This window comes from Lycium ferocissimum, chromosome 10 (genome assembly GCF_029784015.1).
Source record: "Lycium ferocissimum isolate CSIRO_LF1 chromosome 10, AGI_CSIRO_Lferr_CH_V1, whole genome shotgun sequence".
Taxonomy (NCBI): Eukaryota; Viridiplantae; Streptophyta; class Magnoliopsida; order Solanales; family Solanaceae; genus Lycium; species Lycium ferocissimum.
Genome location: NC_081351.1, coordinates 30681861 through 30696547, shown reverse-complemented (window position 1 = coordinate 30696547; position 14687 = coordinate 30681861). Strand labels below are relative to the sequence as shown.

General features: G+C 34.0%; 1 protein-coding gene across 5 annotated transcripts; it reads left to right on the top strand.

The window, feature by feature from the left end:
* Window positions 1-497: 497 nt before the first annotated feature.
* On the top strand, window positions 498-10290 carry LOC132033337 (uroporphyrinogen-III synthase, chloroplastic). Of its 5 annotated transcripts, none has more exons than XM_059423288.1 (10): window positions 498-764; window positions 5014-5101; window positions 5941-6007; window positions 6909-7027; window positions 7226-7321; window positions 7686-7741; window positions 7971-8056; window positions 8334-8468; window positions 9596-9674; window positions 9809-10290. In XM_059423288.1, the coding sequence occupies exons 1-9, from the start codon at window positions 561-563 to the stop codon at window positions 9651-9653; spliced, it is 909 nt and encodes a 302-aa protein (XP_059279271.1). In that variant the 5' UTR covers window positions 498-560; the 3' UTR covers window positions 9654-9674; window positions 9809-10290. The 5 variants fall into 5 exon arrangements, 4 of the variants coding, with proteins under 4 accessions (XP_059279271.1, XP_059279270.1, XP_059279269.1 ...); XM_059423287.1 differs by having other exon boundaries at window positions 9596-9684; window positions 9906-10290; XM_059423286.1 differs by having other exon boundaries at window positions 9596-9684.
* The last annotated feature ends 4397 nt before the right edge of the window (window positions 10291-14687 follow it).

Sequence of the window (14687 nt, the reverse complement as noted above, 5' to 3'; positions counted from 1 at the left end):
AAGGACATTAGATAAAAAATTATTTAAAAAAAACGAGATAAGCTATCGAAATATTAAATTTATCAAAAAATACTGCCTCCGCTTAAAAAGAGTATCTATTTTAACATTTATTTTTTAGTTAAAAGAAAGTGTCCACTTACCAAATTAAAAAAATAATTAACCTTATTTTTTAATTTTGTTCTTATTAAGTGTTAAGTAACAAAATCAAATATCTATTTAATTTAATTAGAGATAATTTAGTCAAATTTTTTCTAATTTTTTACCAGTTTTTAGCAGGCTTAAAAGCTATCATTTTAACTAATCCCGAGTTTAAAATACCAAATAACTAAGTAGACACTATTTTAGTGAGGAGACTATTTTGAATTATTTCATACGCAAACGAGCCCTAAGTGATAATATTTGTATAAAAAAATAGATACATATATAATAATAAAAAACAATACAAGAGTATAATATAATCCAATATATATTACTTATGAAATACCATCGAAAAAAGGTACGGTTTTAAAATCGGTTACAGGGCTTACAGGTGGCAGTCCTCACAGCAACACGTTTCACAAATGTCTAAGCTTTCTCTCTCCTCCTTCTCTCCTCCATTGACGACGTCATCACCGTCGTCTACGCGGCGGAGCAGCTTCCGTCGTTCATTCAGAGCCGGCGGCGCGTGCGTTTCACTCTCGTCGGTCACCATTTCGTGTTCGAAGGAGCCGAAAGTTGTTGTCACCAGAGAACGCGGCAAGAACAGCAAGCTCATCGATGCTCTGGTACATAATAAAAATATCTAATTTTTCAAGTTATTTGCTGGTTTTTTACTTCTGTTTGATTTGAATTTTATTTTTCTCGAAGTTCTAGGGTTTCTGTTGTTGTTTTGTGGTGGTTTAGTGCTTGTGATTGTTGCAAGATATATAATTTTTGTGCATATTTGTATGTTTCTCGCAACTACATTGGTATAAAGGTAGTAAGTAATATATTAGATGTTTGATCAAATGCTTAAGCAAGCTCAACTTTTTAGCTGCTGATCACTTGCATTTCTAGGATATGGTGGAGAAAGGAAACAGTGAACTGCAAATTAGTCTAGAAATCAGGAAGTCTTTGGTTTAGTGATTCTGTGGAGGATTAGGCATGAATCTGGAAGCATAGATTAAAAGTGTGTGTATACAGCAACATACATACCCAGTGAAATCCCACAAACTGTGGTCTGGGGAGGGTAGAGTGTACGCAAGCCTTACCCCTATTTTGGGAGGTAGAGAGGTTGTTCCGGTAGACCCTCGACACAAGGATAAGCTATACAAAGTAGTACGAAAACAGAAATAACGGAAGCAAATAAGCCATATACTATAACAAGCATGATAGAATAGTTTGTATACATAAATTTGATTTAAAAAAGTCATTCGAAGGATGTAATTAGTAGCACTAAATCATGTGCAGACCTGTTTTATGATTCACTTCTTGCATTCTGGATTTACAACAATGTGTGTTGGTATGGAGGAAATAGTTTTTAACAAAAAATTCGAGAATAGGTCTGTTAATGTGGAAACGATAAAAAAAGAACGCTATTAAGAATTCATCACCAATTCCATTAATATCTAAGATATTTTAATGAAGAATCTAGAATATTCAAAGGATTGTAGAAAATTGGGAGGAGAACTCTAGAATGAGAATTCTAGAAGTGCAGTTCTAGATAACGCAAAGATTGAAAAATCTAGAACTTCTAAACGAAGTAGCTGAGAAATAACTCACTAGATCCTTGTATTACCACCTATAGATAGCGGTGGTTCATTTGAAATGTAAGGGTGCTCAAGTAAAGAGTGAGTGCTAAGCAAGAAGTGAGTGGTCAAAGTGACAACTAAAAGAGAGCAACAAATAGAATTGCTAGAGTGTGTGTGCAAAAAAAATTAAGCGTTAAGAGTTTTAAGACCGAAGTCGGTTCTTAATTGAAATAATAAATTTCAAGTTGGAGCAACCAGTTGTGCTTAATAATTCACAGCTTAATAATTCTCAACAAGTGGTATCGGAGCCGGGTGGATCAAGCGAGGTAATAATTTGAGAGATTCAACAAGCTACTTTTAGAGGCTACAAGTCAAGAGGCACGGATCAATGGCGTATTTTGCAAGCACACTCAGCAGCGTTGAGAAGCTCAATGCAAGCAACTATGGAACATGGAGCACAAGGATGCAATATTATTTTCTTGGTCGGAATTATGGGCTATTATTGGTGACTCAGACACTACACCACCAACTGATGTTGAAGCAACAAAAAGGTCGCAGGTTAAAGTTGGAAAGGTCATGCATCCTCTCACTCTTCTTGCTTGCTTGAGCACAAGAAACTATTCCAGAAGTATCTCCACAGGATAGAAACTAACCAAAAGGCGAGAAGAGAACCTGAATCAACTACACCAGGAAGTATCCCAACAAAAGAAAAACATGAATTCAAGAAAAACTCGCATGCGAAACTTCAAAAGTATTGCAAGAAGAAGTCCAAGAAGCACAACGACAACAACATGCCCAGTGTAATCCCACAAAGTGGGGTCTGGAGTCCAAGAAGCACCACAATCACAATTTAGGAGGTCTACCCGATTAAAACTTCCAAACCCCAAGTATATAGATGTTGCATTAGCAGACCATTCAAGGAGACTACTATGCTTGAAGAAGGTTTAAAGAGTAGTGAGTGGAAAGCCGATGGAGGAAGAAATTCACAAAGCACCCGAATATCAAGAAGGTTGCAAAGTTTCTAGAATCTCTCACAGGATGCAAAGAACGGATTAAGTTAGTGCTGAGGGGAGTGTTAAAAAGTCATCACCAACTTAACCACCAAGATAATGGAGAATCTAGAATATTCAAGGACTTCTAGACAGGTTAAAGAAGAACTCTAGAATGAAAGTTCTAGAGCGAGAATACTAGAAGGATTCTAGATAGTATAATTCTAAAAATAAGTGGAAGGTGTAGTTCTAAAATATTATGTCCACTAGATCCTTCTATGACCATCTATAAAAAAAGGTGTTCATTTGAGTTGTAGGCGTGCTCAATTAAAGAGTGTGTGCTCAAGCAAGAAGCAAGAGCAAGGTGTGCTCAAGCAAGCAAGCAAGAACTGAGTGATCAAGTGAGACATAATAGAGTAACAAATAGAGTTGCTAGAGTATAAGTGATTTGCCGAGTTGCCGCTCTCTCTTTAGCTGGAGCGACCTATTACAGTCAAACCCTCACCATGGTCTTCTTACTTCTTGTTGCTGATATGACTTCACAACTCATTCGAATTCAAAGCATGTATTACCATTTGTAACGTTGCCTCTTCCTTACTATATATCATTGAATTAACTAAGTGTTTGCACGCAGTGCCAATGAAAATAGAAGACTGCACGCTAGCTCATCTCCCACTTTAATATCTGCACGAGTAAGATCCTTAACTAATTTATTGAAAGCATCAATACGCCTGGCGAAGTTGTACCTATCTTCTATCTTAAGATGAAGGTGTGCAAACTCTGTGTTAATGACATTCTAGTTGTTACGGATTTTCTCTGGTACAAGATCTCTTCCAAACATCTACAGCAGTTTCTTCGGTACTGACTTCATATAGCTTGTTGTCCGGTAAGCGTAGTTGAATCACGCTAAACTCATTCATCTCCATTTTTTGCTTCTCGGCCTCTTTCGTATTTTCAAGATATGAGTTGTCCAAGGCATAAAATGATCCTTCTCCCTGGAACAAGGCCGTGATCATGATCTTCCAGACGTTGAAGATATTACTTCACCAGTTCACCCATAAAATTTACTAATCTAAAAATATAAAATTTGCTACCTCAAACTTCCTAGATGTCATAGCTTCCTCACCTCCTATATCCCAGGTTCCGAAAGCTTTGATACCAATTGTTAATGCAAAAATATAAAAACACAAGATTTAACGTGGTTCGAATCGACGTAATCCAATGTCCACGCCAGGGAAAACACCTTAGGAAAAAACAATAATTTAGCTAGCATATATGTATTACTAGGTTAAGGTCTCTCTTAGAAAATCCTAAAGCTCAATAACTCCCCAAGGGCCTACAAGAGAACTTTTTTTCTTTTAGCTTCGGTATACCTCCACTCCAAAGCGAGTGCGACTTCCCCTCTAGAGTGGGAATTTGCTGAAAATTCTTCTCAACTTCACAAGGTCATTTCTGATGTTTTGTTGCTGAAAGTACTATTCTAGTTTTCACCAAAAAGAGCAAAATGGCATCTCATAAGTGAGTGAGGAAGTCATTTTTTTCCCACAACAATCTGAACTCTTAATTTCATATCATTGGTTCAATCAACAATTAGACATTATTATCAATTTTAATACTCAAAAGTTTTATTAGAGTACTACATCAATCTTTAACAAATGTTTTTCCCCAAATATATTTCCACTCTCCGACCAAACACTTACAAGTATTTTCTAGAAAATTGTTTTTCAAAAATGACTTGGTCAATAAAGAGGGTTGAGCACCGTGAGGTCTCAGGTTCAATTCCCTGCAGAGACAAATACTAGGTGATTTTTTCCCATCTGTTCTAGCCTTGGTGGATAGAGTTACACGTACTTGTTGCTGGTGGGAGGTGGCAGGTATCTCGTGGAATTGGTCGAGGTGCGTGCGAGCTGGCCAGGACACCACGGTTATAAAAAAAATGACTTATTTGTTGGAAAATGTTTTATCGTGAATACATTTTTGTTTGCTTTCTGGTAGAGGAAAAAAAGAAGCAAATGCGCTATAGAATTTCGAAAAAATTTCTGATGTCATGTGGTTGCTCCTTGTAAAATAGGAGAAATGAAAAAATGAAGTAGAAAATAATGTATCTGTAAAAATATACTATGAGAAATCATCACGAATGAGCAACAGTGAGGCAAACAACTTCTCAATCAGTCCAAATTTCTAACATCAAAGATCACGGTGATCTAGACTTGATAAATGTGGGGCAGACCACTTTTTAGCTTGGATGTCTCTCTAGAAAGTAGTAAACGTGGCATCTTTGATAATTATGTGTTCCCTCCTTTTCATGCTTACAGGCCAGACATGGGATTGATTCTCTTGAGCTTCCTCTCATTCAGCACATGCACTTACCTGATCTAGACAGGCTCACTTCTATTTTAAGTGGTAGGTTCTTTCTGTCTCTGCTTTGTTTTGAAAATCTTAGTTCATATTTGCTTGCTCAAGACTCAGCTTCGAGCATCTGTGTAAATTTATTTCTATGGCATTACTTCTCTTCATTGTATGAATTTTAGATTCCTACAAATGGATTTGATTTGCTTTGTCACAAATATACTATCTAGAGGTGATTTGTTTTACAGGTTAGTTGGTGCTCTAGAACTCTAATATTAGAATGCTAATATTGATTGTTTCTCTTTCTTTACTATATCAACCAAAAAGAAAAGATTGTTGTTCTTAATATAATTTTCTCGAGTTCTCAAGGTCAAATGACATCTTTTTTATGGAATGTGTTTGGTTATCTTTTTATTGAATGTGCAAAATTGGAACTTTTTCTACCTATACTCTTAGAACTAAAGTTGTGCTAGATGATAATATAAGAATAACATTTATGCTTCAGTAAGATAACGTATTTAGGCTTAACAGAAAAGAAATTTCAATAAATATGAACAGTTTATAAAACAAGTAAAAAGGAATGTTGCTCTTTGATTTCTCTTTATTGCAGGCCCTACAAAAAAATCCCAATACCTAGTGCCTATGCTGTGATTAATATTCTAAGAATGGTTATCGTACCCCTCTCTCTTGCGTGAGTATCTTGCACACATCTGGCATCTGTTTTAGATTACTGTAGATGGGCGTCCGATTATAAGTTATATCAGCAAACCTTATGATTGGCTTTCTAGACCTATGGAATTCCTCACTAGATATAGAGAAATTAACAGATTAACATGTTCTCTGTTGTCTGGAGTGGCACTAACGCTCTTTCCCCTTTCTTCTTGTGATAGCAGAGACATCGTATGACTGGATTATCATTACTTCACCAGAGGCAGGAAAGGTTTTTCTTGATGCTTGGAAGTAAGGATTAGGTTTAAAGTTACCATTGGAGAGGGTTAATCTTGTCTAAAGTTCTTCACCTTGTGATGTTGAATAACTAATTTATCCTTCTGACAAGTCTTTGATACAGTTCCTTTCTTCGGGAGAATCTTTGTGAAGTTCTTTAAATATATAAAGTGTTGAGATACAAGACCTTATGTTAATTTAAGTCATTTTGCAATCGACTTTTCAGTAAAACAAAAGTCATTATGGTGTTTGAAAATGTTGCTGCCTGCTTGTGTAGACAGATCTTTTTTTTTATCAGCTCTTCTTTTTTTTTTTTAATTTTTTTTAAAAAAAAAAAAAAAAAGACTCACTAAGTTTTTTAATCTTATCTACTTGTTGAAGATGTTTCATCCGACTGCCATAAGTTTGAGGAAGATCAATTTGCATTGAGATGCAAATACGTCACATGTATTAATGTTATTTTCATATTGAGACTTTGATTATCCACTGACTTGATGTGTAGCACTACGTGACAAGTAACACCTGCTAAGCATTATCACCACCTCCAGTTTTGGTTGAACCTTACATCCCATCCATTGTGTACTTTTTCCTAAACGAAGCATTGAAACTTGTATAAATTATTCTCAGTAGATTGTCAGCGTATACAAAAAGCAAGAGTCATTAGAGTGTCTCCAGTTATGTGTGTACTTATGTTTTCAAATGAAGTATTTGGACCAAAAATGGTAGAAGAATTACCTGTCAAAAAAAAAAAAATGGTACAAGAAATAGTTCCCAGACAAGATGAAAGTGTACTATCTATGCTTTTCATTACTGTTATTTGTTGAAAGAAGCCTCAGATTTTTTTTAAGCTGCCTCAATGATCTATATTTACTTTTGCGTTGTCTGGCCCTCATGCCTCTTCTAATTTGTTACTTAGAGTTGCTGGGACCCCATCTGTCAGATTAGGGGTCGTTGGATCTGGTACAGCTAGCATATTTGATGAAGCTGTTCACTCTTCAAAGCAGTATCTTGATGTGGCATTTGCACCGTCGAAAGGTACTTGGTGAAACTTTCAACTTTTGCTTTTGATAGTTAGAAATAGCACAAGGCACACACATGTGCACAGGGATGACACTTGTATTTGTCATAGATTTAAATCCCTTCTTGTATTTGCAAGAAGTTACCAGTAAAAATTTGACTGATATTATGTTTTTTCCTCACAGACTGAAATTTTCATTCTGATTGCATTTTCAGCAACTGGCAAGGTTTTAGCTTTAGAGCTTCCAAAGAATGGGAACGACAAGTGCACTGTTCTCTATCCTGCTTCAGCAAAAGCCAGCACTGACATTGGTGTGTGCGATATTGCTCCTTCTCTTTATGCTTCTGTCCCTCCTCATTCTCCCATCAATTCAATTTCGTACAAAAATCTCTTTTTCCATATATTCACATTCTGATTTTTTCTGTTGCTGTGGGGAATCTGTAGTTTCTGTGGAGATGTCCTTTTCTGTTGTCAACCATTAGCCAGAAAAAAGTGTGAAGAATAAAAGAAAAAGACTAACCTCAAAAACCCTAGCTTCTTCTTCCCTTTCTTACAGGCCATAACCTGTACACAGATTTTTATTCATCCAATATTTTGCAGCTGTCTCACCTTGATAGTTTGCGTTTAAAACTTTTAGGATTAGTCTTAAACTGACATACAGCTCCTTTGTTTCAGAGGAAGGACTTTCTGAGCGGGGATTTGAGGTTACTCGCCTGAACACATACACAACGGTACAATAGTTCTTTATTGCCTCATTGGAGAAGGAAATTCATTTTACTCATATGAAACTAGCGTGCTTGCAAATTTGGTTAATACACACATCCTGAAAAGAGGGTCACTTGTCATTTCTTCCTGACAAATGGGCAAAGTTCAGATATCACACCACATCTTGGATCCTTAAGTTGAGATAAACTAATTAGATCTCATCTTTCTGCATTTAATCTTTGTCATTTCTTGCAGGCACCAGTCAATCACGTTGATCAACATCTTCTTGAACTAGCACTCTCTGCTCCTGTTGTTACTGTAGCATCTCCTTCTGCCCTCAGGTAGGATGCCTCAAAATTGTTCATTTATAGCAAAAGTAAACGGATGAAAACTTGATATCTGCTAATGGAATAAGCAAGTGGACTAGGTTCTACAGCTAATGACTGTAATTCCGCCAACATGCTAGAAAATATTAGACAGAAATGTTTCCAGATATTGTTCATTGAGCCAGAGCTAGAATTGTATCCTTATGCTGTTCATCCTTCTACCTTATTTTTAGAGGCTTTATTCTCTTACTTCTTGCTCATTCCTTTTTCATTCTGCTGAATTATGTGACAGGGTATGGGCTAATCTTATTCCAGCCTCGAGGCAGTGGGACAATGCTGTTGCATGTATTGGGGAGACAACAGCTTCAGCAGCGAAAAGACTTGGGTTTAGAAATATATACTATCCAACAAGTCCTGGTCTTGAAGGGTAACTTGTTTATCCAAATCTCGTATTCTGTTATTTCTATTGCGTTTCTCCCTTTCTGGTTGTGTCCATAAATTTAAAGATACTTTGGCTTCTGTCTTGCAAGAAGTACAGTGCTACTGCCAATATGAAAAGTGCTATTTTTAGCGTCTATGTTTGCACTGTGTAGTTGGTATGATCTCTTTTGCAGAGAAGCAATTATTCACTGCCATCTCTGTCAGGAATTGTCTATGGGAAGAGATGAATGCATCAAATGAAAGCCTGTGTTGCATTCTGGTCCTTGTCTTTATATTTTCTTTGTGCGTTTTTCTTTCGTCAATAGTCTTATCTAGGGAGTATATATTTTTTGTTTGTTCCTTCTAACCTGTGCAGTTTTTCTTTTCAATTATACAAAAAACCAGTGAGAAGTATCCCCGATGTTGAACCATTTCATAGTACTACTACTACTGCTCTATCCCATCTGACTAGAAGTTACTATTACTTCTAGGGTTTTCTTAATAAGTACTAGCTTTTAATGAAGGGTAACATTGTAGAAGTAGTCTCTTTATCTAAAAGAGACTACTGATGAAGGGAAAATCACTGCTGCTATCAAGCCTCTTTTTCGTGTCTTGGCAATCTAAACTCCCATCTGACAAGAAGGTTTTATGCTGAGTAAATTGGGTGATCTTGAGCTTGGCAAATTCAAGTACATTATGGAAATTTTAGCTTGATTCATTTTACAACTATGTCAAATAAAAATCAAACTAAATTTAAGCCAAATGGTTGATGCTATTCCATTGAGAAAGCTCAAGCATTTAGGAGCTAGGGTTGAGTGGCTTGGTGAATGATGATGCAGAGTGTGGTGGAAAATCTTTCTTGTCAAGCGTCAGATTTTAAGTGTTAGGTTCTTGGCTTATTCCTAACTGCTAAGTCTGAGTAATCGTGATTGGAACCGGTCTCAATTGGGGCAAAGACCATATGCTGATATGCTTGCTGACACATGAGAGTGTTAACTCTCCTGCTGACTCTTCTAGGGATGTAGTGAGATATGTAGGAGGCAGGGACTATATATTGGTTTCCATTTTCCATTATGTGTTTGTCAGATTCGCTTAAATTTGATCTACTTGATGCTATGAAGTCACATGGTGCAGGTGGGTAAGCAGCGTTCTGGAAGCATTACAAATCCACGAGCAAGTCCAAAAGGTCTAGATTCGTGCAGTGTGGCTTCTGGTATTTTCTAGTAAAATTTTTTCCCAAAGTTCATATCATTCATCACAGGCTATAAATACATAATCCAACAGACAGACATGTTTAAAATGATTGATGTGCATGTCTCTCTAAAATAGTTTATATGTTACTTACAGACATTGCTGTATCTTCACACGCTGAGCAGAGCTCTGGTTCCACTCCCTGGTCATCATTGCCATGACAAAGCTGATTAAAAGCTTTTTATACTTGCAGCTGCAACGTTGTGCAGTATTTTGATATCCTTGTGGCATTTAGGGCATAGAAGCGTCGAAGGAAGTGGAGGATCTAACTAACACATCATATGAGGAGACGTAAAGTATTTGTTGTGTGGAGGTATTTCCCACTTGTCTAGCCAACTTTTCTTGTGAGGTAAGGCTGTCTTCTTTGAATAGGATTTTCCCAATGTAATTGTTCCATATGTAGATATCCGTAGGAGATATCCCCCTTATTTTCTCTTTATTTTTTCTGTAATATTTTTATGGCTTGAAGCCAAATGTCTTCATACTCCCAAGTCCCAACACAAATTTCCCCAAAAGAGAAACATCAAGCCTTGAGTTAAATGTATTTTATATAAAAGTATTAGCCATTCCTTGTAGTGCATTATGTGTTGATCTTTGTATGCATTTACTTATTCTAGTACTGAAATCTCGTGCTCCATTTGAATTATCTGCATGGACTATAGTGGCAGTTCACTGTTTTTGAGTACATCATTCTAAGGAATCAACTGAAAAGTACAGTACAGTAGTAACACAACAGCTCTACGGAGGGGTACCTCATCCAGACATCTGTAGAGATTATCCTCGTCTGTTATAGATGCTGAGTTCTTTTTACTGTTCAGATCCTAAAAGTGTGTGAGCCTCTTGTTGCGGTGAACATCAAGTTAGTATTTTTGTATTTCTTTGACGTGATTTTTCCTATAGTTTTACAGTGTATTATAATTCCCATTCCAGTAATTAGATGGTAAACGAGAAAAGTATTACGGGATTAAAATGAAACCAATTGCTGCATAATACTTTGAAGTTGTAAATAATGTTATTTGGTCCCACTTTTCTGAAGCTACACTGAGAAAGACAGTAAGAAGTTGCCTTGGCAAATATGAAATCATGGCGAGTGCACGCTCTAATAAATTTAACACTAGTGTGTTATTTTAGTACCTTCTTTTGTTCTTTTAAGTAGAGTGTACTTTCGGTTGTTCTTTATAGTAGAATATACCTTCTTTTGTTCTTATACTTTCGGTTGTTCTTTATATTAGAATATACCATGGGCGCCAATAGTCTAGGGGTGTACAAAATAAACCGACAAACCACACCAAATCGATAAACCGAGTCAAACCGAGAAAAAAACTTGATTAGTGATTTGGTTTGACTTGATTTGGTGTTGAAAAAAAAAAAAAAAAACCGACCATAATTGGTTTGGTTTGATTTTAACTAAAAAAAAGTCAACCGAATCAAATCGATTCGACATTTTTGTATTCATTTTTAAAATATTTTATACATCAAATTATTTATTTGTTATGTAATTTATAATATTTTTTAAATTTTTTCGTAAATTTTAATCTATTATCATATTATTCAAACTTGAAATTAGAATTTTGAATGTCAATAAGTTTTTATATTCTATGGATGTTAATAACTCAAATAAAGTCCAAACCAAAACCAACTCAACACTAATGCTAACAAAAAAAATTCAATTTACCACTAGGAATAACATAATGTCGGATCTATTCTTAGTTTTTGCATAATTGATTTAGAGAGTGAAAATACATAACTTAAATTTTTTCTTTGTTATGTAATTAATACTTATTAGTCGTACTTATTTTAGCATGGCTTAGTATTTTCAGATTATGGTCATTTTCTTTATGGCTTGTTAATTATATATTAACCGATTTTATTAGCTTTTGTTGAATATTTTAAATAATGTCATCACTCTTCTCACATTTTGTGTTATTTTTTTAAGAAACACCTTAATTATATAGTTGTATCTTACTAGGATTAAAGAAATATTTGACGTAAAAGTTATATGTTTTGTATCAAGACTATTCCGAAAAAAAATCCAAAAAACCCGATAAAACCGAATAACTGAAAATGGAAGTTGAAAAACTAATTTTATTTGATTTGGTTTGAAGTGTATAAATTTAAAAATCCGAAAGCAATTGGTTTGATTTGGTGTTAAAAAATTGTGTTATTTTACCAATCCGTCAGAATCTTCATTTGTATTAATTGTATGATGGGAGTTCTTTCACGTGCATCCCCAATGCGAATGTCTTTTCCACGTATTCATTGCGTCATTGTTATGTTTGATATAGTAAGTGGTAGTGGACATTGGCATGCCTAGCTGAGGAAACCAAAATTCATATTTTTTGCCTGCTTAAAAGGAATGTTTATTTAAAAGCAATTTTAAATTTTCTATTTTTATTTAATGAGACGAGTTATAGCCACATACATGTCTATTTTGTTTTAAATTGCAGATTTCAAAAGTTTTTCTTTACCAGATTTGTAATTAGTCAAACGAGTAATATTTAAATTGGTACTTGAAGATGCTAGGGCGTTAGAAAAGGCTTCTTTTTATAAAAGATACGTGTATGTGGTTTATAATTTTCTTTCTTTTTTGTTGGATTATTAATTTCTTCCCTTTGTTTTCTGTCTTTCTATTATTTTTTTAACTTTTATATTCGTTTGTAGGTTGCTCTTGTGTTTTGGAATTCTTCTTTATAAGCTAGAAAGAATTGGGTTACTTTGGTTGTTGGTGGGGTGGGAGATGTGTGAGATTTGCTTAGTTCCAAATTGCTTTAATTCCAACCTCATTTGCCGTCCCCATCTCAGCCGTCGGCCGCCGGCTGCCGCTGCACTGTTGCTGTCCATTGCTAAGTTTTGAAAACTAGTGTTATGTTTATGTGGAGTTGAAAGTGTATAGAACCAATAATTAAGGTCCTATTTCATCATATGGACCCAATAAATTTAGTTAGTTGCTAGTATATTTTAAACTGAAAGAAATTCCATAGACAGAATGTAAGTATGTAACTATCATGGTAAATTATTAGTATCTCGTAGTTTTAGGTTCGCAATGTTGCACATTCACGATGTTCTATTACGATTTACACAGACACATCAACTGAACAATAATTCTCTGGATTAACTATTGGGTGCTGCTATTTGACACAACTTCAAATGGCATAACTTGGCACGTCCTAATTACCCTTATTGAAGATTTGGCTCCAATAGGTGGTATTTCCCTCCAAATTTTTTCCCTCCAAGACAAAGCAATTATTACACATAACATGCTTAAGCTTTTCATTCTTCCAACACCTAGAACCCATAAATTTATCTTGGATAAAGATTCACTTCAATTTTTTTCCCTCTAATATTTTTATATAATTAATACATACACCTAATTTAGTTATTTGGTCAACCTATATACGGTCTATCAATACAAACTACAAGTTAATGTATCCTATAAATATCTTTTAAACAATAGAAAAAAAGTCCTAAATTAAATACAAAAATTGTCTAATTTTTTGACGAAATTGCATTTATTTTATATAAAAAATGATTAAATTGAATCAAAACTTAGTAAAAATATTTTACTCAATCCTATATAATATTTAGCTAAATTGAAATAATTCGACATTTCAATTACAGTCAATCATAGTGTTAATTGCTTGTTTCATCCAGTTTTTGTCATTTTTTTTAAATGATTGAATTAAATCAAAACTTATTAATTTTTTTCTCAATTATATCTAATACTTATCTAAATTCTTGCTAGAATAAATCTTTAATTCAAAGTCAACAATAATGCGACTACTTGTTAAACCTGCTATTTTAAAAAAAAAAAATTGATTGAAGCAAATCGAAATTTGCTAATTGTTATCCTATTCTATCTAATACTTAGCTAAATTGAGATAATTCAATGTTTCTATTAAAGTCAACTCGATGTTGACTAATTGTTATATTCACTATTTTTTTTATTTTCTTAAATTGATTGAATTAAATCAGCACTTACTAAATATTTATTCGATCTAATCCGATGTAATGCTTAACAAATTGAGATAATTCAATGTTTTAATTAAAGTCAATCACAATGTCAACTACTTGTTACATCCATTATTTTTTTTAAAAGTTGATTGAATAAAATTTAAAGCCGATAATTGCTACTCAATCATATATAATACTTAGCTAATTTGAGATAATTTAATATTTCAATTAGAGTCAACCATAGTGTTGAAGTACACATCTTTTTTAAAAATAATAATGGAATTAAATCAAAACTTGCTAATTGGTACTCAAATTTATCTAACTCTTAGAAAAAGTAAGATAATTCAACATTTCAATTAAAGCCAATCATAGTGTTGACTGCTTGTTATATCCACTTATTTTTATTAAAAATGATTGAATTGAATCAGCACTTGGGAATTTTTTTACTTAATAATGGTTGATGCTTAGCTAAATTGAGATAATTCAACTTCAATCAAAGTCAACCATAGTGTTGACTACTTGTTACGTCTCTTTGTATCATTTCAATTTTATCGAATGTCTACGAAGAGACACTACTTGTTACATCGTCTATTCTTTTTTTTTTTTTTTTTTTTAAATTGAATTAAACCAAAACTTGCTAATTGTTATTCAATCCTATCTAATGCTTAGCTAAATTGAGATAATTTAATAGTGCAATTAAAGTCAACCATAGTGTTGACTACTTGTTACGTTCATATTTTTTTTTAAATAATTGACTTAAATCAATACTTTTTAATTGCTACTCAATCATATCTAATACTTTCCTAAATTGAGATAATTAAATATTCCAATCAAAGTCAACTATTATCTTAGTGTTAACCACTCGTTACATCCACTATTTTTGTTTAAATTGAATGAATTAGATATGAACTTGCAAATTGTCACTCAATTCTATTTAATAATTAACTAATTGAGATAATTCATATTTCAATTAAAGTCAACGATAGTATTGACTACTTGTTACATCTACTTTTTTTTAATTGAT

Coding starts and splice junctions, on each gene's coding strand:
- LOC132033337 (XM_059423288.1), top strand. CDS start 561: ATGTCTAAGCTTTCTCTCTCCTCCTTCTCTCCTCCATTGACGACGTCA. Junction 7,322..7,685: donor AAAAGCCAGCACTGACATTG/GTGTGTGCGATA, acceptor CCTTTGTTTCAG/AGGAAGGACTTTCTGAGCGG. Junction 8,057..8,333: donor GCATCTCCTTCTGCCCTCAG/GTAGGATGCCTC, acceptor ATTATGTGACAG/GGTATGGGCTAATCTTATTC.